Source organism: Cygnus olor, chromosome 20, assembly GCF_009769625.2.
Source record: "Cygnus olor isolate bCygOlo1 chromosome 20, bCygOlo1.pri.v2, whole genome shotgun sequence".
Taxonomy (NCBI): Eukaryota; Metazoa; Chordata; class Aves; order Anseriformes; family Anatidae; genus Cygnus; species Cygnus olor.
This window is the reverse complement of record NC_049188.1, coordinates 4,943,191-4,964,161: the sequence shown is the minus strand read 5'-3', so window position 1 is coordinate 4,964,161 and position 20,971 is coordinate 4,943,191. Positions and strand designations below refer to the sequence as shown.

Here is a 20,971-nt window from a genome sequence, read left to right as displayed (position 1 = left end):
GGCCTCGCCACCGCCATGTCGCGCTCCCGGGCCACGGCGTGGCACGAGGCCCGCTGCCGGGGGGCCACCGCCGCCGGCCACCGCCGGGGACGGGCACGGGGGACACGGGGGGGTGCCCGCAGGGTGCCTCTGCCCGCGCGGCTCCATCCAGAGGCGGCCTGAGGTGACCCCGATGGGCACCGCCCGGGGCCGGGCCGGCGGCTTGGAGCCCAGGTGAGGCCGGGGCCGGCCCCGCCGCGGGCCGGGCCTCGCGGTGTCCCCTCGCCGCCCCGCTCCCCCCGAGCCCGGCCGCCGTGAGGGCCGGCACCGGCGCCGGCCTCGGCCTGAGGCGCCCCCGCGGGGCGTGCGATGGGAAACGGCACTACAACTCCCAGCAGCCCCCGCGGCGCCTCCAAGCCTTGGAGCGCTGCACTGTGCCGCGTGGCCTGCTGGGAAACCGAGTCCGCTCCCCCCCCGTTCTCCAGCTTCCAGCAGCCCACCGGGCCGGCAGCGCGGCCTGCACCGAGCCCTCGTGCCCCGCCGCCGGCTCGGCCCCGGCCCCGGCTCCGACCCCCTGCTCCCCGCCGCCCCCCTCACCTGCAAACGGGCCGGGCCGCGGGCGGGGAGAAGCGGGCGGAGGAGGAGAGCAGGAGGGCGGCGAGGGGCCGTATCCTGACGCGCGGCCCGCGGGCGGGGACGGTGGTGATGATGGTGGTGATGGAGGAGGAGGAAGCGGCGGGCGGCGGCGGCGGCGCGGGGCCGGGCTGCGGCTGCAAGGGGATCCGCTCCTGCCTGCTTTGCGAGGGGCCCGCGCAGGCCGCTCCGCCCCCGCAGGTACCGGGGAGGGGGCGGCGGGGCGGGGCCGGCGGCGGGGCGGAGCGGGAGGGACCGGGAGGGGGGCAATAGGGCCCCGGGTCGCCCCCCGCAAGGCCCGAGCCCCGCGGGGCTGCCCCCAGGCAGGGCCCGGCCGCGGCCCCCCCCCCCCCCCCCCGGGCCCAAGCAGCCCCCGGGAGCGGGAGGAGCCCCCCGGGACAGGCCCCAGTGGGGCCGTGCCCGAGAACAAAGGGCAGGGTGGGGGTGGGTTACTTGGCCTCCTGGCCTCGCAGTTACGGGCAACTTTCCTCAGTCAAGGGTAAGAGCTGTGACGAGCCCTATCCCTCAGTGCAGGGCTGAGGAAAAAGGGTTTGTAATCTCCTTATACGCCTGGCACCGAGGATCATCTGTGCTTCCCCGTCTTTGCGGGATAAAGACATTACCAGGAAAGAAAAGCAGCTTTCAGCAGGGTGGTAATGCTGGAGCTGTTAGCACATCCAGCCCAGGGAGGAGTTGTTCCCAAAAAGCAGCTGTGAAATCCCTCGTGGTTACAAGAGCCTTGTGCAGACAGGTTCCACATGCAGCAGCATCAGTTCCAGGGTAAATACCTTATCTTGATAAGTTTCCCCCTCCACTCATTTTTTCATCTCTATTGTTATTTCCACAGGGAGAAGATAATTTCACTTACTGTCCAGCAACAGGTTTAGCTAAAGGAAATGAGCACTCAGAATTTGCTGGCTGGGCATTTCCATTTCCAGGGGTGTTTTTGACAGAGGAGTTCATTAGTGAAGAAGAAGAATCGGAGATGGTTGAACTGATGGACCAAGATGAATGGAAGCCATCACAGTCTGGCCGAAAGAAACAGGTTTGACTTTAGAAGCATATTTCCTTTTCCAGAAGGATCTAAGAACAAAGTTGATTTCATTCAAAACCCAAACCACTTACACATTTCGTTAAAAGCTCTTCTTCAGAAGCTTTTTCTGAAATCAATTGCAAGAATTATTTGTGATTAAAATCAGCTTCTTGCAGAAGTATAGGAGAGTTACAATTCGTACTTCATGTTGCGTGTTCAGGCAAAGTTCATGCAATCTTTAAGTGAGAGTAGTAGTTTGTTTGTGTGTTTTTTTTCTGCTTTACAGGTGAGAAATCTAATTCCATAGATTAATATAGCTTCATTGAGTCATTTTCCAAACTGGTGACCAGGTCACCAGATTAGATGAGAGCAGAACTCAAAAGTCTTGACCACGAGCCCGTAGGGATGACAGCCTCTCCAAAAAGACTTGTCCCAGATCTTTCCTTAATATTGTTTTTTCCCCCTCTTCTTTTCCAACAGGACTATGGACCCAAAGTGAACTTCAAGAAACAGAGGTTGAAAGCTGGTAGCTTTACCGGTTTGCCAAGTTTTAGTAAAAAAATTGTGACACAAATGAAGGCTTGCTCTGTACTAGGTGGTTTCTTACCTGTTGAACAATGTAATCTGGACTACAGGCCAGAAAGAGGTTCTGCCATCGACCCACATTTTGATGACTGGTGGCTTTGGGGAGAGCGTCTGGTTAGCTTAAACTTGCTCTCAAAAACCGTGCTCTCCATGTCTTGTGATTCAGAGGACAGCATCCAATTATTTCCCACTTTCAGTAAAGAAAACGGGGAATTAAGTCCCTCTGGATCTCTTACAGAGACGTCAGCCTGCAAAAGTTCAAGCAAACAGGGAACCGACTACATTTTATCCCCAAGGCTTGTTCCAAGTAAAGAGGTGACCGTTGCCATTCACTTACCCAGAAGGTCTCTGGTGGTACTGTACGGTGACGCACGTTACAAGTGGAAACATGCGATTTACCGCAAGCATATAGAGCACCGGCGAATCTGTGTCACGTTCAGGGAGCTGTCTGCGGAGTTCAGCACTGGAGGAAGGCATGAGGAACTGGGTAAAGAACTGCTAGAAATAGCTCTTTCGTTTCAAGGAACACCAGTGTGATCAGCAAGGGGAGGCTAGAATTGCGTCTTGTTAGGAAATTTGGTTTGAAAAATAAAGTACAGTATTTTTACAATTTGATTTATTTCTGAAGTGTGCATAAGGAACCAGGTATGTACCGAGATAAGCTCAATCAAATAGCAGTTTAACACAAACAAGGTGGTGCAGGGAAGGGGTGGGCCATTTATTTCTGTGAAGACTGTCCTGAGCAGTGGTAGCTCTTAGACAAAATGCATGCATCACATCTCTCGGTGTTTAGAGTTAGCTGTATCCCTATGGCACAGGCATCTTCTCACCCACTCCAGATAGTTCCTTTAGAGATCACCTCTCCGGTGGGGGCAGGTAAGCAAGCATCTCTCCACAGACAGTACAACATGCTGAGAACTAATTAAAGTAATTATCCTTTGCTGAAGATTCATGCTCTAACAGCGAGAATAAATCATAAATACTGTGTGTGACCTATATCTTCTGGGACCAGAGAGCTGCATTTGCAGAGGGCCAATGCTGACTCTTCCGCAGAGACAGCTTGACAGAGTTCAGACCAGAGGCTTGCACAGACTGTGTTATTTTCTGATCGTTTGTCATCTCTGAACCCTGCTGTCAGCTCTCAGTAGCAGGAGTCAGATTTTGAGAATAAGCTGGGCAACAGACTGCAACACCAGCAGCTATAATTTTTTTTCTTGGCACCTCCATCAGTCAGATTTGAATCATACCTTGTACCTAAGATTCAAGTAGTCATTTGTAGCAGAAGCTGATTTGAGGCCATCTGTCTCTTCAGAACAAACTTCTGTGCTCTTGAAAATGAAGCTGTGCTGTGGAAGAAGCGTGATCCTTTAACAAACACTGTTGTGTCATTGACACCATTCAGCACAGTCACACCTACAGCAATAAAATGACACTTTGCAATGCTGTCTGGTTTTGTTGGTAAGAAAAAGAGGGACAGGTTTATTACATGGGATTTCAGCGTTCCTGTACAGACATATCCTGTCTTAGAAGTACTTCCATGGCACAATGCACAGGTTCTTAATGTACCAGCAACGCATTCTCACTGTGGACTCTGCCCTCTGCTGCAGGCATTGCAGAGAAGGCAGCTCTTCAGCCCAACAAAACTATTTTACTTGAATTCAGTTTGGTGAATCAGGATGTTTTTAACAGTTACATCTATGCTGCTTCACCGCTGCAATGAGAGAGTTTCAGTTTAGCCCAGTATTTAAACAGTCGTGGACAGGGCTACAGAATAATTGCAGGAGGGATCAGTGAGCGCCACTCCCATGGGCTGCCCTGAGCCACAAACCTCCGTCCAGACCTGCTGACAGCATCACCTTCTCCAGCAGCAGTTCCAGCATGCCCTCTCTGACAGAAGGCTGTCACTGCAAGGAGACAGTTGTGCAACAGGCAGCCAAGCTCCACCAGAATAAATAAATCTCAAAATCACGGTTCCTAACCTTTTTGTGGCAGGCTGGGGCGATCAGTCCTTTGCTGCTTGTGCCGATGGGCTTCACAGCGTGCTGTCCCCCGGCCAGAGCCACAGTGTCCCAGCCTCAGGGCATCACTGCCATCGGGTCAGAGAACATTCAGCCAAGCAGGAGGACACAGCTGGCAGCCTGCTGGACCTCGGCACAAAGCCACAAGGAAACCCAGGGCAGCCTTTTGGAGGAAGAACAAGCTTTGAGACCACATCCTGCCACCACCCTACCACCTTTCAGTGCCGAGCCTCCACATCAATCTGCTCTTCTCATGGCAAAACACGACAATCAACTATTTCCATTAACGTTTGGCTCTTATTTCCAACGCTCACTTTCACATTTCTATTGTGCTCCCAGCCTGTTAAAATACTTTGTCTACACGTACCTGCTGTTTCATTCTGCCAGCAATGAAAGCAGATGATAGCTTCTGATGAATCAGTGTGCCACAATGAAAAGATAAACAACATTAGTTCATTTTGTGCTCTGCATTTGTTAGCTGAGTTTTTCTGCCTTGTTCAAACTACACAGAAAGCTGCCGTTCTTGCTAGAAAGTTCCAGCTCTGCCTACTTGATATCTTAAGTTTAAAACCTGCACATAATTATCTTCTGAGCCAAAAACCGAGGGCTTTGTCTAGATGGTTTCTGAAGCCCAACACTTAACGTAGTCTCTCCTCAGTCATTGCTATGTCTATCTTTCAACATTTTTCACCCGTTAAATTGTCTTTTGGGCATCATCTCAGAGAGATCATAAAGCAATCACAATCTCATTGGCTCTGTATTACTTTCTAAAACCTTATGCATATTCTCTCCTAAAAAAGCCAGAACTACAGCATTGTAGAACATTAACGATTGATTTAGATTATCAAGTATCACAGAAGTCTAAGAAGAGTATGAAGAGGTTTTAATCTTAATCATCCATTAAAAATAATTTTGTCCACTGTGCTAGTGTCATTAACATAAGACAAACTTTAACACTCTTCATGTTATAGGAACTGCTATCACAGCTGTTTATCTTCTTAACCAAGATTAGCACTTGTAAAACACATACCAGGAACCAGGCCCTTATTAAAAACAAGTGCATCAATTTGATATCTACTTATGTATTTTAAAAGAAGATAGGTAATATCTGTGCAAGCTTTAAAAAAAAAAAAAAAGTAAAGCACAGATTAACCCAAAGAGGATGCTGGAGGACTTCAGCTGTCTTTCGAATAAAAAAATCAGTCTGAAATCAGCAAGCAGTGTAAAACTTAGCATGTTTATCCAGTTTCACTCACTACCGATAACTGAGATACGTGCGTTGTTCTATATTAAATAGCGCTCATGCAGAGATAAAACAAGAATAGGCCAACAGAAAGACAGAGGTTTGCTCTCTCCAAGCACTTAACTGAGTCACCATCGCGCTCATCGTGGTTGAGGAAAGCTCCGAATCACACGCACGGGCGCTCACAGGAACTTTTCTAAATTCAGCCAGTAAGAAATCACTGGAGCCATTTTCTGGTCTCTTCTGCACCACTTTCAAACACCCTGTGAGAAGATAATCAGAAAATAAGCATGCTGACCCATTTGTGCTGGGATGCGGATTTGAGGTTGCAGCTCTGGGGGAGGTTATTGAGGAAGCTGCACGAGTTGGAAGATAACGAAGCTATGAAAGGAGGGAATCCTGAAGGCTTTCTGTTTGTTTATGGAAGGGAAAGAAGAGGAGGGACAGGGCGAAAACCCACGTAAAGCCATGGAAAGGCAAGAGGAGAGCACGTAGTGTGAGCAGCCAGTCCTGCAGCTGGCCAGGCACCCCGATCCCCAGGCAGAGTCCACACCCCAGCCACCACTGGCCCCACGGCAAGCTGCCCTTGCTCTCCTGGCATCAGGAACACCGGGGACAGTCCCCTGCTGCACCCGCACCACCAGCCCTCTACAAACACTTCCAGGTACTTGAGTGCTTACCGCGGCGTGCTCCACCCCAGGCCTCTCCTGCAGTATCGCCTCCATCGTCAGGCGGATCATGCCCAGGCGATAAGATCTAACGTCAGCCTCGTCCCCTGTGGTGACGAGGCCTCCTGCTGCCCACCGCAACAAGGGACAGGCTGGGAGCAGTGTGAAACACAGGGAGCTCAGGGGGCAGGAGCTGCCACCAACCCCAGCCAAAGGGCGAACCCGGCTCTGCCCCGGGCATCCCCAGCTCCCTCCTGCACTCGTGCCCAGTCCTGACCCCTGCTGAGGAGAGGAGAGAGGAACCCACACCTGCCTTGCCCGAACAAAATCACCCTCCCAGGGCACGGAGCTGATCCAAGGCCGGAAGACCCCAAAAGCAACAGATACCCCAGGAACCACAGGGACACAAGTGTCAAGGTGCCCGAGGCCAGGCACTGGCAGCAGACACGAGACAAGACGTGGTGCTGCCAAAAGAAAAGCATCCCCATGCTTAACTGCTGGGAATCCTGCTGCCAACCACAGGGATATCAGCAGAAGCAAGGAGGATTTTCTGGCATCATAGCAAACTCCTGTCTGGACAAGTACAGCATCCCCACTCCTTCGTGGATTAAGTTTCTGTTGCTTGCTGATACCACGGGTGAACTTACTGCAACACAAGTCTGGACCCAACAGCAGTGAACATGTACAAATGTTAGAGGAAGAGGCAAGAGAAAAAAGCACTCTTGTTGGGAAGGAAGAACGAGAGGGGCTGCAGCACGAAGTGATGGGTTAGATGGGTTACCTGGAGAGATCCCAGACACCAAGGAGCAAAAATACTCCCACGAGAGATACAAAAAGCAAAGCTGGGAGCAGAGCTGGCCAAGCACACGATTACGCTGATTTAAGCGTATTCACCCATGGGAAACCCTCTCAGACTCCCTGCTGGAGTAAGGCGATCCCTCTCCAGTCACTGCTCACTGCCTTGAGACTACTTTGAACCTAGTCCCACCAAAGCCTCTAATTGTTCTACGAAGTCCAAGCACAGTCTCTGCTGCATTTCTCCATTTGCTGAAGTTTATTTGCAAAGAAATGGACGACTTGGCTGTTTCCAAATGAGCCACATTGCTGTCACAGCATCACGTACATGCTGTGAAATTTGATGACTCTTTACTACAAAAAAATGGCAAGATACTTCCCTCCACAACTAATTTCAAGCCCCGTGGGCTCCACAGTGCACACAGAGCCCTATTCTTACTGACGTTAAAGGAAAGCACAAAGCTCAGATAAGAAATTCATCCTATCTGGCCTGGCTCTGGCCTCACAATAGAAATTCTGTTGGTAGAAGAGCCTACGCGTGTAATACTTGGCAGAAAACTCAACTCTGATTTTGTTCCGTAAACCTTTAATTTTTTATTTTGGTAAGAAGAGGAGGAAGAGAGGGCAGGCTCCTGGGGAGATGGTATGAATTTCATGACCACCCACTTCCTGGAGGACACTCCTCATTTTTTGCATATGTGCATAAGTACAGGCTAGTCATTTCACACACACAAACTATTTTCTTTGCTGCACATGAGCCAATATGGTACATGCCAACTGCGGCAAGAACAACAGATGAAAGGCACAGACACAGTGCTAAGCAACTCGTTCAGCAATGCTCAAACTTGCATGTAAACAAGAGAAATTGGAGTTGGGTTCCCAAGGCCCTCGTCAGAGAGAAATACAGGGATAGTCTCACTGGGATTTGTGTGTACTCTCCACTCTGGGCAGCTGACATGTAATATGCTGCCATCAGATTTCTCAAATCCCAGTGGAATAAGGGACCATAGATAAATAGAACATTACAAACATCCGTAACAATTTCAGAAACCTACACAGCCTGGGAGCCTAACTGCAATGTTTGAGTGCAGAGCAGGAAATCGGCAAAGGATCAGGGCTAAGAAAATGCGCTTATGCTTCTTGCAGCCCTGTACCAGAAAGCCTTACTTGCCCTTCAAAGAGCTGATGATTGCAAAGCACTTCTCTCCACAAGGTTACCACAAATCATAAAACAAGTTTTACAGAAGTTTTCCCCCAAAAGGATGCTATAGTATTCACAAGCTTCCCCTGCTAAGCAAAGCAGACGTGCAAGTGTCTTTTTTTCTGCTGCTGAAAAGGAGTCAGCTCAAGTGAAACGTGATAGCTCTTCAATGGCACACAGATCTCCTGCCGGATCCAGCTCCAGACTCGCCTGTGCAGCTCCAGGTTCCCCCAGAGGAGCTGCCTGCTTTGGTGGAGGGAGAAGAAAGCATTCCGTTTGGACAGGTGAACGTACTGCTGACAAACACTGATGAAAAATGCAGGACTGGGGCTTGTTCTCTACAGCAAGCCAGGAGAAAGACATTGCAACGGTACATAACTGAAGACAACACAGGGACAGATTTCTACAGCCTGCTGTCACTCTTTACCTCCTTGAAACTTGCTTTTCTAGTCCTTCAAAATTTTGTCTCATTAAATTCCCTGTCACTGTTCTGTTTTAAGAATGTCCTTGTTAAAACTAAAACACCTGTAAGCCTTCCCTGGGTACTCTTGTTTCTTACTGGAAAAAAAAAAAAAAAAGCACATGATCTTGGCATTCATTCAATCTAGAGTGACAGACGCTGCTGAAGAAATTACAACGGAACTCCTCAGTCCCCTGCAATTAGGGATTCGACCTCCCCAGACATAAAAATATAGTAAGGAATAGCAAGAACAGAACATAAAAGCTAAGGCTGGTTTCTTCCTGGTTACGTACTTATGGAACGCTTGCTTTAGAACTGAGGTGATGAACACTCGGTTTCTATTGTGCTTTCCTGGAGGTCCTCAGGTTGGAAGCAGATACCCTCGTTAACCAGCACAGCTCTAGAAATAAACTGCCAATTAATTGCTGCTGCACTGACAGCCAGGGAGTTCTGACACGTAAGACAGGTTCCACACACACACAGCCTTTTTGGACAGCTGATGCAGTTTTACTTTTGACAACTGAATGTTGCATTTGTTAAAAAAAAAAAAAGAAAAAAAAGAGCAGATTTTTGGCTACTTGTACCAATGTAGATCAAGACTTGACCTCGAACTCCACGGCAGTGTCTACTTAAGTACAGAAGTGTGTAGGACCAGAGACCCCAGCATCTGAAACAGCACTAGAACCCACAGCTAAATATGGCAGGCAATTAGCATTTACATATTTAAGCCTCAGGACAATCCATCGCTGGTGTGTCCCACCAACTAGCAGAACGGGAATTTTGCTCTCAGCCTCTGTCACACTACCTGCATGCCTCTGTCATGCCCGTCTAACTGCACTTTCAGTTTGTGGAGCTCCTCGATCTCCCGGTTGTGGCGCTCCGTTTTGTGCCGCACCAAGGAGCGGTAGAAGTGAATGGTGAAGACAACAAAAATCAGCCCCACGGGGACCATGATGATGGTGGAGACCAGCGCTGCTTGCCAACCCGCGTGGCCGCTGGGCTTCTGGATGGTGGTGGTTTCATTTTTCAGGATGGAGTCCACAGGCAGAAATTTTATCCAGCACAGAAGCACCACTTCTGCGAGGAAAAGGAGGATTCCCAGAACCGTGGAGAAGCCCCACGCCAGCTCGATGTAGGGATGCATGCGCTCGTGGGGGGATTCGCTGATGGAGTTCAGGTTGTGGATGTTGCTCACTGCTTCCACGTTCGGCAGAATGCAGGTGCTGATGAGAAGAGCGAAGAGATGGACTGCCACGAGCACCGTCGTGCAGGCACTGAAGGCGATCAGCAGCATCTGGGGGTACTTGTACTGCATCTCCAGCTGCACCTCCACCATGGCAACCTGGGGGGAAAAGGAAGAAAAAACTGCTCATCAACAGCTGCTGGTTTTTCTCTTTTCCAGGCCTTCATCCAGGAAAGCATCTTTATTCAGGAAGACCACGTAAGGTCAAGTGCACACTCAAGAGCTTTTCAGAGCAGCCTAAATGGCTCAGCCCAGTTCCCCGTGATGATGCACGCACCGTCTGCGGCTTGGCCTGTCGCAAGGCTCACGCACACATTTCCGTGCTGCACTTTTCCAAAATAACAGCTCTCTCCTTGCAACCGTGAGCCATACGAGCTGCCTCAAACCGAACACACAACAGAAGGAACCCATTAGACCAGAAGCGTAGTTCGGAGGCAGCTGACAGCCTGCTAGCCCGCCCGCCTGCCACACTTTCTTCTTCCGCTCACCGCTAGCGGTTGCGGCGCAGGAAGTTTCAGCTTCACGGGTGTAAAAAGCAAAAAGCAAGCAGCCCGCCTGGCCAGCCGCCAGCAAGGTTACACCACCTCCCAAGGGAAGCGTGCAAGCTACTTTATAGTTTAAGTTACTCCGTAGTAAAAATAGCTGCCTTCTATTCTCAGAACACGGCGGTCGTTTTTATTACAAACATGCCTAGATACGAGTCACTTACATCCCCAAATTTCTCCCTTGGGGTCTAATAACTTACTGATACGTTCAACAGAGGTGGACAGCTACAGGCGTACGGGCATGTTAACAGCTCGGCTCTCGTTTCAGGAAAGCAGGCTCACATCACGCAGCAAGTCTCTGAAGCTGGTCATTTCAAAAGAACCTCAACTGCGTCTTCAGTCGAGTGATGTTTAACAAACAGTAAACGCAGGAGAGCAGCGCCCTTGTGGCACCAGAACTGCAGTCCTGCTACGGGTCTGTAGCTGGTTTAGCAATTTGTTAAAATACTTCACCTGTCTGTGAAGCAAGCCAGCATGTGTATTGCTGCACGGCGTCAGCCCCGACAGGGCTGCAGAAACCTTTTGCCAAGGGAAGCTACAGGCCAGTGGACGAGAATACCCAACATTGCCCTCTGATAACTCTCCAGCATCACTTAGTGACTCGCACAGATGCTCGTGCAGCCCGCAAAACCTCTGGTGACCCCAGGCGGCCTGCTGCTCCAGCACACCACAGCTCACCGTGTGTGTTAGGGGAAGGAGAAGCTGATTTAGGATGCCTGCCCCAGGCCAGCGCCTCTCAGAGCCGCTATGGGGAGGGAAAGTTGGCACAAGCGGCTGGATTCCAGGGGGTAGGTGGATTTTGCAGAACAGACATCACCGCTTTATCCACACTTTGTATGAGCAGCCATTTCGGGCTCTGTATGATGATCCGCACCATTCGCTGTGGCATTACTTGTTAATTAATGTTAATTTGATGTTATTAATGTTATTTATGCACTGAGATCAGGGTGCACTCACAGTCCTACTTTTGGTAGCCCTGAGAAGGATTAAAGAGGGTGGAAGCAGCACTACATTGGCACGACTGCTGTCCCACCTGTGTTTACTTTGAAACCATCAGCAGCCTGAAGGAGGGGGATCACGGTCAAGCCTGAACGCCTCTGTTAGCACCAAGAAATAACACGCGTGTCTGGGGTAGAAAACAGTCAGCCTCTACACGTCTGGATTTTATACCTACGCCAACTGTATGTGGTATTAGAGACACCAAAAACATAGTGACAGTTCTTGGATATTCCCAGCCATTTGTTCTGGTGATGAATGTGGGCATGGTATTTTATTTTAAGACTCCTGTCTGCAGATCTTGTCAAATAGCGGGGAAAATAATGCAGAATTGGCTTCACCATCTACTGCAAGCAAGGTCTGTCTGAATACAACGTACACGTTGCCTTGCATACGTCCCCTTTGCAGTTCCCTATGCATTGATTTGGGATCAGACTTACCTTCTGCTGCACGGCTCTGTACAATTCACTTGCACAGCGCTGCGCTCGTCAGTCACCCCGCGTCAGCCAGGAAAAGCTGCAGGTATTTTGTTCATTATTGGGTGCTGTAATACCCAGAGACACAGCATTCAGCGAGCTGAATAGGAACTGTACCTGCATGTTCAATTTATAGCTTTATATTAAAGCTGAAAGCCCGGCTGATGTCAACATATCAATTTCTAGTTGTTATCCTTCGCATGAGCAGCACTTTTCAGCTAATTGGATGTTTCCTCCCAGACTAACCTATTCCCTAGGGCTAGCTTCAGCTGTGCAATGTGATGAATTTTTAACGCTGACTGATGGCTCGGTAAGAGGTATTTCACAGGAAAACATCAACAATCCAGAGAGGGCAGCAAGGCAGAAAAACAGATCATTTAACCCGAACGAGCACGGGAAAGGTGAGTGAGCTTTATCACCTTACCCCACACAGACTGTCATGTCATTGTCTGACCGGGATAAGAGAAGGAGGACAAGCTGACATAACCCATTTAAAAATCATTAAGTATGCTGCTTCGCCCGTAAAACTATTAATATGTCATGTTTGATACAATTACGCTCTTCTGTGACAAGAGCCCCTTTTATGCTAACCTCTTCCCGGCGGGCAAGGTATCGAGGGCTTGACTTTGCAAGGCGCTGAGCACTGCGCTGAGCAGCCGCTTGTTTCAGCGCAGGCTTAATTTTAAGCCTGAGGATTGCCCTGCTGAACTCCAGGCTCACAGGTTCGCTGAAGAAGCATGTGCTGGGAACGTTTTTAAGTTAGACGGTGGTTAAATTACATGCAGTTGCGTGGGTTTTTTCCTTCAAGATCACCGTAGTCCAGATTGCCCATAAAGAAGATGCTCATCTTGAGAAATTTGGTCCAGCACAGATAATACCAGGCGAGAGGATGACAAATGGCTTCACATAACACACGCTACATTCACACAGATGGTTTGGCAGCCTGTAAAAACAATCGCTCCGGTCAATCTGTTGGATTGTTTCCCCCTTTTCTAAATCAAATACATATCCTGGAGCAACTGGACAAGCATTGAGAAGACCGGCTAGCAGCAACAGCTCTTATTTCCATCAGGAAAACGATTACGGAGATTTCCTAAGCTCCCTCCAAATCTCCTTCACCTGCGGCCTCCCCGGGACGATGCCGGCAGCCATACGGCCCCCCTCCAGCCAGACCTGGCGCTGAGAGGCTCCCGCGTCCTCCTGGCCTGCCCGCTTCCCTGCCAGAAATACCGCAGATAGCATCGCCTAACGAGGAAGGCTCGCATTATTCTGCAGCCTGTCCAGAAGGAGCTGGATCAAAGCCACCGCCTGTTGATTAAATACCCATCAGCTTGGAATAATTTCCAGCCAATATGGAACTGGCTGGAATCACACACGCTGACAGGGAAGTAAATAAAGCAATAGCCAAGGCCTCCGTGACATTTGTTTACATAGTTAAGTGCACATAGGGCTTCAAGGAAACTATTCCACTCTAAATAACTATGCTGCTTTCATCATAGCCAAAGAGATGCTCTTATTAGAGTCTAAACATCCACATAGCACATGCCTAGCAAATTACAGGCAGAGAAATAACGAGGCAGCAATAGATACGTCACCTTTCACTGGACGGCCCGATGCAGTCAGCTAGGGAAAAGCTTGCTAATAGAAGAGAATTCCTTCCAGAAAATGTTTTGTTTTCTGAAAAGCACCAGTTTTGGATCTACTTATGTTAAAGTGGCTGTCTCGAATTCGCAATCCTTATACCTACTTGATAATTAGCTTTTAAGCTGCTAAGTGCCCAGCAGACAGCACTCCCGGGCACCAGCTCTGGCATGCCCACCACAGCATGAGACTCCTCTAAAAATTGATCTGGAAACACGAAGTAAACGAGATAACCTTAGCAGGTGGCTAAGTGCCTCATAAATAGAAGTCAAACGGTTAACCGTGTGTGTTTGCTGAGCCCTTCCAGCAGCTCTCTGTTTTCAGACACAGCCCAGCCCTGCGGAGCGGCGCTCCAAGCCCCTGCGGGGTCCCAGCGACACCGGCATCCAGGCAGAGCCATCTGCTCGTGCAGCCGAGCCGCGATGCATCAGGGTTCACAAAGCTACAAAACATCAATTTAGTGCTCACGTTAAAGGGCACAGTCACGAACGGCTACTGCACTACTCCAGGAACCTCAAGGCACGGGGGGCCAGCACACAAACTGCTTTTTAAGAGTAAGAAAGCTTCAGTGAAAAGAGACCTACGGGAGAACCCAGCCGTCTCAGGACGGGGAGGCACCTCCTGCCATTTCAGCACGCACGCCTGGTTACAAACCAGCACAGGCTGCACGGGAAGCTTTTACGAGCATCACATACACACGGTGAGGAGAGAGGGACCGCAAAGCAACCGAGCGCCCCTGCCCTGCAGGCTGCCCCCATTTATCTCCCTGCTCACGCTCCTCCAACTTTGCTTTGGGTGACCGACTGCGTCATCCAAAAGGGAACTCACCATTGCAATGCTCCGGGGGTGGAAAAGCAGGCGTGGGAGCAGCTTAAAGCAAACAAACAAACAAACCCAGCTACCTGGAACGTTCCCAAAACCTGCCTGCCCCCCTGCAGCTCGCGCGCCGCAGGCTGTAGCATCTTCACGTCCCGCTCTCCCACGCGCTGCCCTCCGCGTGGGCGCGCTCAGCGCGCAGACCTCAGCAGCGAGCCCGTTTCCTGAGCAGAAAGCCTCCTCAGAGCAGGCTTCAGCCCGCACTGCTGCTAAGGAAGAACCCGAGGGGAGGTAAAGAGGCTGCTGGCATCGCAGCGTGACAGCGCTCTGCTAATTCCACGGCTCAGTCCCGAACACCAGACCGTCTCTGTGTTATTTGTACGCTCCCCGACACGGTTTTGACCTATGCAAATAGCTTCCAGATAACACCCAAGCGCCGCACAGAGCAAAGAAAGGACTGGGGATTATTCCCGATAGACAGCGCTGACAAAAATACACCGGGTTTGGCTCCCTGCAGGCTGCACAGCCCTCTGACGCCACGCCGGAGGCTGCGGGGCCTCTCACAACACGATCTCTCTGTTCACGCTATGCAAATTCCTCCCTGGCAGGCTGTGACCCAGCCTTATTTTAGGCACCGTGACCTGAAAAAAGCACATACAGAAAATAAGATAACGCTGAGGACCACCGGGGCCGAGGAGCTCCAGAACCAGACCAGGCGCAACCTCACGTGAAGGCAGCCAACGGTGCCTGGCCTCGGGGCCAACAGAGAGCCCAGCTCCCGTGCTGCTCAGCAGCACCAGGGCAACGCTCAGGATGGTCTGCAGGAAGGGGACCATTTTCTTTAAAGGTCTGGTTTGGGAGTGCGTGGGTGGATCATTAGGCAGCTCACGTATGCACGCTGCCTCGAGAGAGCCAGCCTCAAACTTTTCAACAGCCAAACAGAAGCCCACAGGCAGATGCCTCCTGCTCCTCAGAGAACAACAGCACGTCCTGCTTCTTGGCAGGGAGAAACCACCGCCGATTAACGGGGGATTTTACAGAACCACAACTTCCATGATCTGAAAAGCGTGCCCACAAAACAAACGTACCATCGCAAATCCAGAGAGCAGCGCAGAGGTTCTGCTGGAAGCTTTCAGCTTGGCTCGGCTCAGGTACAGCTTCCTCCACGACAGGGCCTGGACGGAGTGGTGGTTCGATGTCACCAGCTCCAGGTAGCTGCGGCGCACCCAGTCCCGATAATCCATGCCTTTGGTGCCAGGTTCAGAGCAGCAAGCGGGAGTGGAAGGGTCCACCGGAACGTTTAATTCAGAACTCATCATGAGAGAAGTGCTGAGGGGAAACAAAAGTCACGTTCAAAAGGAGGCAGCAGAGAAAGGACAAGCATCAGCCACTGCAAAAGCTGTTTAAACACGGCTATCCTCGGTCAGTAGACATACGATGGAGCAAACTGTATCGCACTTACAATGCGCCACACAGGAAAATGACCATCTGTATGCTAAAAGTGACCATGAGAACCAGGCAAGACTGCACAAGTAAGCTTGAGAACTGCTCCAGCAGGGGGTCAGGAAGGTTGCACAGCGCCCAACTTTTTATTTCAAAGCTGGCATCTCAACTTTCCCCTTTAATTCCTCCTCAGTAATTTGTTTTACATAACACTTTGGAAATAGGTTCCCCATCTTATCATTTCGTTGTAATCTGACAATTTAGTTTCCCACTGCATCATGCACCATCTCCAAGTGAATCTTGTTGGAGTACCAAGGTAACTCCAGCTGTCCAGGGACTCATTTTTTGCTTTTTCTTTGGAAATCAGGTTTTCCCGTTAAACCACTGCTCAGTTCACACGGGCACAAGACAGGAAATAGGCATAGGCCTGAACGCTGTGCGTGGTTAACAACTGATTCTCCCAAGCTCCTGCAGTGGAAAGTTCAATTTCCTAAACTATTCACACACCGCTTATCATCCACATCTGGCCTAGAATCCTATTCCCTTACTTCCACTGGTAGCTCTTAGCATACGGAGAGGAAAAGGCAACTCCAGGAAGAAAAGTGGACTGCTTTCCAAGTGGTATGAGTGTCTTCAGATTCCAGAGATTACACTGAGATAGGTAAAGGGCCAGCAATGCTGTTCAGGTGGCTAACGCCACAGCTGGCAGCAGAAACAAGCGCTAGGTCCCAGCAATCCCCTCCTCACACCACAACTTACCCACGCTGCTGCCGACTGGCTCACTATCTCCGCATCATCTGCAGATACGAAACAGACTTTATGTTTTGGGCAAGGACTTCTCAGCTCCAACAAACATCTGAAAGCAGCTAACTCAGTCGTCTGAAGAACGGAAACCCCGATCCTCTGATTAATCCTCACACCCTGGGGTCTGCCGTGACCACGGTGGCAGATAGCAACACCGAGTCACAGCACGTGAGACCCTGCTGGCTATAAATACTTACCAGCTCCTGGAAGGAGGAGATGGGTGCCCAGAGTCACACACGGCGTGGCGCTAATTAGCCTCAGCACCACACCTCTAGGTCACAAGCACCTTGCTGCGTGCCTGAGAGGAGCCCCGGCCCTGCCCGCATCCCCCCTGCTCCACCCAGCTCTCGGCAAACGAGGGCCATATGGAGACAGCTAATAAATCAATGTTTGCTGCGAGATTTGAGGAAGCAGCAAAGATAAGAGGGCACCAATTGCCCACAGCTCTGAATGGCATGACTGGAAAGGAACAAAGCTGTCCCAGGCACAGTAACCAAGATTAGGCTGCAGCAGAACACAAAGCACTGCAAGACGTAAGATTGTCCGTCCCCGTAGAGAGTTGCATTTCTGTGAACCTTCAGATTTCAGCTCCTCAGACATCGTAAGGATGGCAGCAAAAGCACAAGACTGCTCTTTTTGACAAGGCCAGAATTATAGCCCCATAGTAGTCCTGGATGGCTCTTCAAAAGCTCAGGAGCAAAGAGCTTTCAAATTATAGAACGGAAAAAAAGCAAAGGAACTCGCAGAACATACTAACAGAGAGAAACCTCCCTGCCTGGCCCCTTTCCAGAAAAGACAAGAATCACCTACTTATGGCAGAAAACCCCCTCTCCCCCAGCCCCCTGGGACGAGCAGAAACATCCTGCGAGCAGCAGAAGTATGAAGCTGTTTCCTGTGATGACATCCTGTGTGAATTCTGCAACGTATAATGCGGGGCGAGTTTGTTGGCTTTGCCTCTAGCTGGGACGCTGACGGCCTCTACCCTGACGCTGATTTTCCACGAAATGCACAGGAATTTAGTACGTTGGAAACTTCAACCCGAGACAAATTCCATTAAAAAGAAAAAAATAAAAAATCCAGAGGTTACAGAGGGAGAGCGCGAGCGCCCAATCACATCCGTGTCTTCCCTTAGAAAAACAAACTGGAAATACCACGAGGATGGTTTTTGACTCTGGAGCAGCTCAAGAGCTGTTCCCAAGTAAGTAAACAACTCGGGAACAAAACCCCTCAGCGTGAGCAGAGCCCAAGGGGGCAGCACCGGGGCTGCGGACTCACCTTGGTGGCCGCGGGCATGGAGGGGCCGGGCGGCGAGACCCGAGGAGAGCAGCTCCACGCACAGCACCTTCACCTCCTCACAGCACCTTCACCTCCGTGGGCTTTTATTCTGGTGGCACTGCCCAGCCGCTTAGCTGCACGGGGGGGGGAGTTATCAGGAAACACGCTCCTGCCTCGTTTGGCTGGATGGGGGAAGAGTTATCGTGGAAATATCACGCTCGTGCCTCAGTTGGCTAGACGGGGGGAGAGTTATCGTGGGCATATCGTGCTCCTGGCTCAGTTAACTGGATGGGGAGGGGGGGTTATCAGGGAAATATCGTGCTCCTGCCCCAGTTAGCTGCACGGGAGGAGAGTTATTGGGGAAATATCGCGCTCCTGCCTCGGTTAGCTGCATGGGGGGCGAGTTATCAGACTCCCGCCCCAGTTACCTGCACTGGGGGACAGGTACCAGGAAATACCACGCTCCTGCCTCAGTTACCTGCGCGGGGGGTGAGTTACCGGGGAAATACCGTGCCCCTGCCTCACCGGGGGCAGAGCCATCGCGGAAATACCTCGCGGCCGTGGCGGCTGGGGCCACTTTACCGGCACCCCCCCCCCCATGCCATCAGCACCCGGGACTGCTGAGCCCCTCCCCGGTGCCCGGGACCCCCCCCCGGGATGCCTCAGCCGAGCAGCCCGGGCCGAGCCCCGGTAACCCCCCGGTGCCCCCCCGGTAACCCCCGGTCAGAACGGGGCCCCCCTGCACCTCCCGGCTCCCCGCCCAGCCCCGGGCCTCCCCGGTGAGGCCGCACCCCCCCCCCCCCCCCCCCCCCCCCCGCAGCCCGCCCCAGCTCACCGCGGAGCCCCGGGAGCGGAGCGGAGCCGCCGCCGCCGCGCTGCCAAGGCAACGCCGGGGCCCCCGCCACGTGACCCGCAGGAAATGGGAGGGGGCGGGAGGGCGCCCCGCCCCGCCGCACGTGACCCGCGCCTGATTGGGCGCGGAGATGGGGTGGGGGGCGGGGCCGGCGGGAGGCCACGCCTAACTCGCGGGGAGCCACGCCCACCTCCGCCACAGCCCCGCCCCCCTCCGGTGGAAGCCCCGCCCCCTGGTCCCGATCCGGCCCCGCGCTGCCCGCAGCGGCCCCGCCGGGGAGGGAGCCCCGAGCCCCGGGGGCCGGGCGCGGCCCCCGCCGGTCACTGCGCTGTGTTCGCAGCCGTCCTCGCGTCCCTGCACGGGACGTCCTCCCCTGGGCTCCGTTATCCGCCCGCCTTCCTCCATGCACTCAGCAGGAAATCCTGCGCGAAGCCACCGCAGGGCACGGGTGGGACAGGAGGAAGGAGTTCCTGCCCCGGGAGCGAGACAACGCGCTCCAAGGCAGCACAGACTCAGCTTTATCACACAGCGATCCCTCTTCCTGAGCTCAGCCCCGCCTGCAGAGGCGGGGGAAAATGACAAAGGGAAACAATTCCCAAAAACTTACTCGAGAGACAAGCATTTGTTCTCCTGAGCGTACTCTTCACCTTTCCCATCGCGAGCATCTCTGCCGGGTTACAGCGCCAACGCCGCTCTCAGGGCTGGTGCTTGTACGAAGGCATGCAGAAATGGAACAGCGGCAAATCCAGCCCCAGGAGATGCCTCTCCCTGCTCTGCTGGGGAGTGACTCCTCTAGAACGAGAGTTTAACTGAAGCAGGTCACGCTCCTGGGCTGTTTAAAACCCCCACGTTACTACTGCTTTTTCAGTGCTATATTGGGGATAGGAAGCAATTGTAAAATTGTTCTTCCTTTTACTACACTTCCTTGTTTCTGCTCCACAGACAATGCTTTCCCCGTTCTGAGGTCACACAGCATTCGCACGTTGTCTTAACGAAGAAACACCCTTCGAGCCGCCCAGTCGGACGCGTTTTTGTATTCTGGAAGACACGACACCAACAAACAACCACAACATGGCACAGCAGTTTTCAGAATTCACAGCAACACACACCACATACAGATCCTACTGCTAAATACAGCCACGCCAGCAGAGAAGACCGTAAGGCAGCTACCACCTTCAGCAACACATTCTTTGCTTTTTATGGATTTCACACACAAACTAAGCGCTCCTCGTAAATGTAGTGGATGAATAATTCAGCACGGGTACTGTGACATCCTGAGGAGCCGGGATAAGGCCGTACAACCCGAATTCATTTCATTTACCAAGACCAGCTCAAGTCCATCTTCTTCCCAGCTGAGAGAAGTGTGTCCTCACGCAGCACATCTGCTCTTCCTAATGCAAAACAGCCCTTATTTGTTCAGCTCAAAAGCCTGACAAGCTCAGAGGCAGAACAGTCTTTGTTTATTTGCGAGACTCTCACTTCCTCTCCGTCCACAAAAGCCAAGAAACATCACAATGTTTTTACGGCTCGTCCTACGACACAGATGTATCAACAGGGCTTACCTACCCGAAGGGGGATTCAAGTGAAACAGTTCTCGTAACTCATCTCTCTCCACAGAGCAAATGACAACTGCAGAACATCCATTCTGTACCTTAAGCACCAGAGAATGAAATATTCACAGCTTACTCTGAAGCATGTGCCTCTACAGAGATTTAACACACAACATTTCCATGCAGATCTCCAACCCAGGGCGCTGGCGGGGAAATACACCTTGCAGCTCAGAGATCACCCAGCTCTGAAGTCCCCGGGGAGGTAAAAGGGACCTAAACACAAACGTCACTTGCACTTGATCACATCTGCTTCCCCACTGCCAGTAACACCACCGAGAAGCCAATTCATAAAGCCAGCTCAGACAAAACGTCTGATTTCTGGCAGCACTGTTCAAAGACTAAAGCCAGCAAGAGATTCTCCCTTTTCATTGTTTTTGCTTTAAATTATTTGGCATTAACTAGAGCTCGAGAAGTAGCACCGCATTCTGGAGGCTGAGGCCTTGGGATGAGCACATCTGGAAGACGTCAGACACTACTAGCTCAAGATACACCGAAAAGACAACAACCTAAATTACAAATAAAACCACCACTGCATATGCTTTTCATTTAGGCATCGACAAGTAAATGTATACGTGAATACTGTGATTCTTACCAGGGAACCTGAAGTTCAAAGCAGAGAGCAAGGCAGAGGGAAAGCCAGGCGTCACTACATGA

At 51.5% G+C, this 20,971-nt stretch overlaps 2 protein-coding genes and 1 long non-coding RNA gene across 9 annotated transcripts; 2 read left to right on the top strand and 1 right to left on the bottom strand.

The window, feature by feature from the left end:
- The first annotated feature begins 333 nt into the window (after window positions 1-333).
- ALKBH4 (alkB homolog 4, lysine demethylase) lies at window positions 334-9,177 on the top strand. Its single transcript, XM_040532943.1, has 3 exons — window positions 334-813; window positions 1,460-1,657; window positions 2,126-9,177. Exons 1-3 carry the CDS (start codon window positions 349-351, stop codon window positions 2,765-2,767), a joined length of 1,305 nt encoding a protein of 434 aa, XP_040388877.1. The 5' UTR covers window positions 334-348; the 3' UTR covers window positions 2,768-9,177.
- On the bottom strand, window positions 2,838-18,787 carry ORAI2 (ORAI calcium release-activated calcium modulator 2). 7 transcript variants are annotated; one of them, XR_005814060.1, is made up of 6 exons: window positions 18,690-18,776; window positions 17,855-18,036; window positions 15,421-15,661; window positions 9,421-9,957; window positions 4,210-5,754; window positions 2,838-3,576 (listed from the first exon to the last, which is right to left on the bottom strand). XR_005814060.1 is itself a non-coding variant. In XM_040532948.1 (6 exons), the coding sequence occupies exons 4-6, from the start codon at window positions 15,649-15,651 to the stop codon at window positions 5,746-5,748; spliced, it is 777 nt and encodes a 258-aa protein (XP_040388882.1). In that variant the 5' UTR covers window positions 15,652-15,661; window positions 16,535-16,572; window positions 17,855-18,036; window positions 18,690-18,776; the 3' UTR covers window positions 5,117-5,745. The 7 variants fall into 7 exon arrangements, 6 of the variants coding, with proteins under 6 accessions (XP_040388882.1, XP_040388883.1, XP_040388878.1 ...); XM_040532948.1 differs by lacking the exon at window positions 2,838-3,576 and adding an exon at window positions 16,535-16,572 and having other exon boundaries at window positions 5,117-5,754; XM_040532949.1 differs by lacking the exon at window positions 2,838-3,576 and adding an exon at window positions 16,535-16,654 and having other exon boundaries at window positions 5,117-9,957; window positions 18,690-18,774.
- LOC121058028 lies at window positions 15,668-20,809 on the top strand. Its single transcript, XR_005814061.1, has 2 exons — window positions 15,668-17,777; window positions 19,650-20,809. It is a non-coding gene; the product is annotated as an uncharacterized LOC121058028 (long non-coding RNA).
- Window positions 20,810-20,971: the final 162 nt, after the last annotated feature.

Coding starts and splice junctions, on each gene's coding strand:
- ALKBH4 (XM_040532943.1), top strand. CDS start 349: ATGGGAAACGGCACTACAACTCCCAGCAGCCCCCGCGGCGCCTCCAAG. Junction 814..1,459: donor AGGCCGCTCCGCCCCCGCAG/GTACCGGGGAGG, acceptor TTATTTCCACAG/GGAGAAGATAATTTCACTTA. Junction 1,658..2,125: donor AGTCTGGCCGAAAGAAACAG/GTTTGACTTTAG, acceptor CTTTTCCAACAG/GACTATGGACCCAAAGTGAA.
- ORAI2 (XM_040532948.1), bottom strand. CDS start 15,651: ATGATGAGTTCTGAATTAAACGTTCCGGTGGACCCTTCCACTCCCGCT. Junction 9,958..15,420: donor TGCTCTCTGGATTTGCGATG/GTACGTTTGTTT, acceptor TTTTCCCCCCAG/GTTGCCATGGTGGAGGTGCA.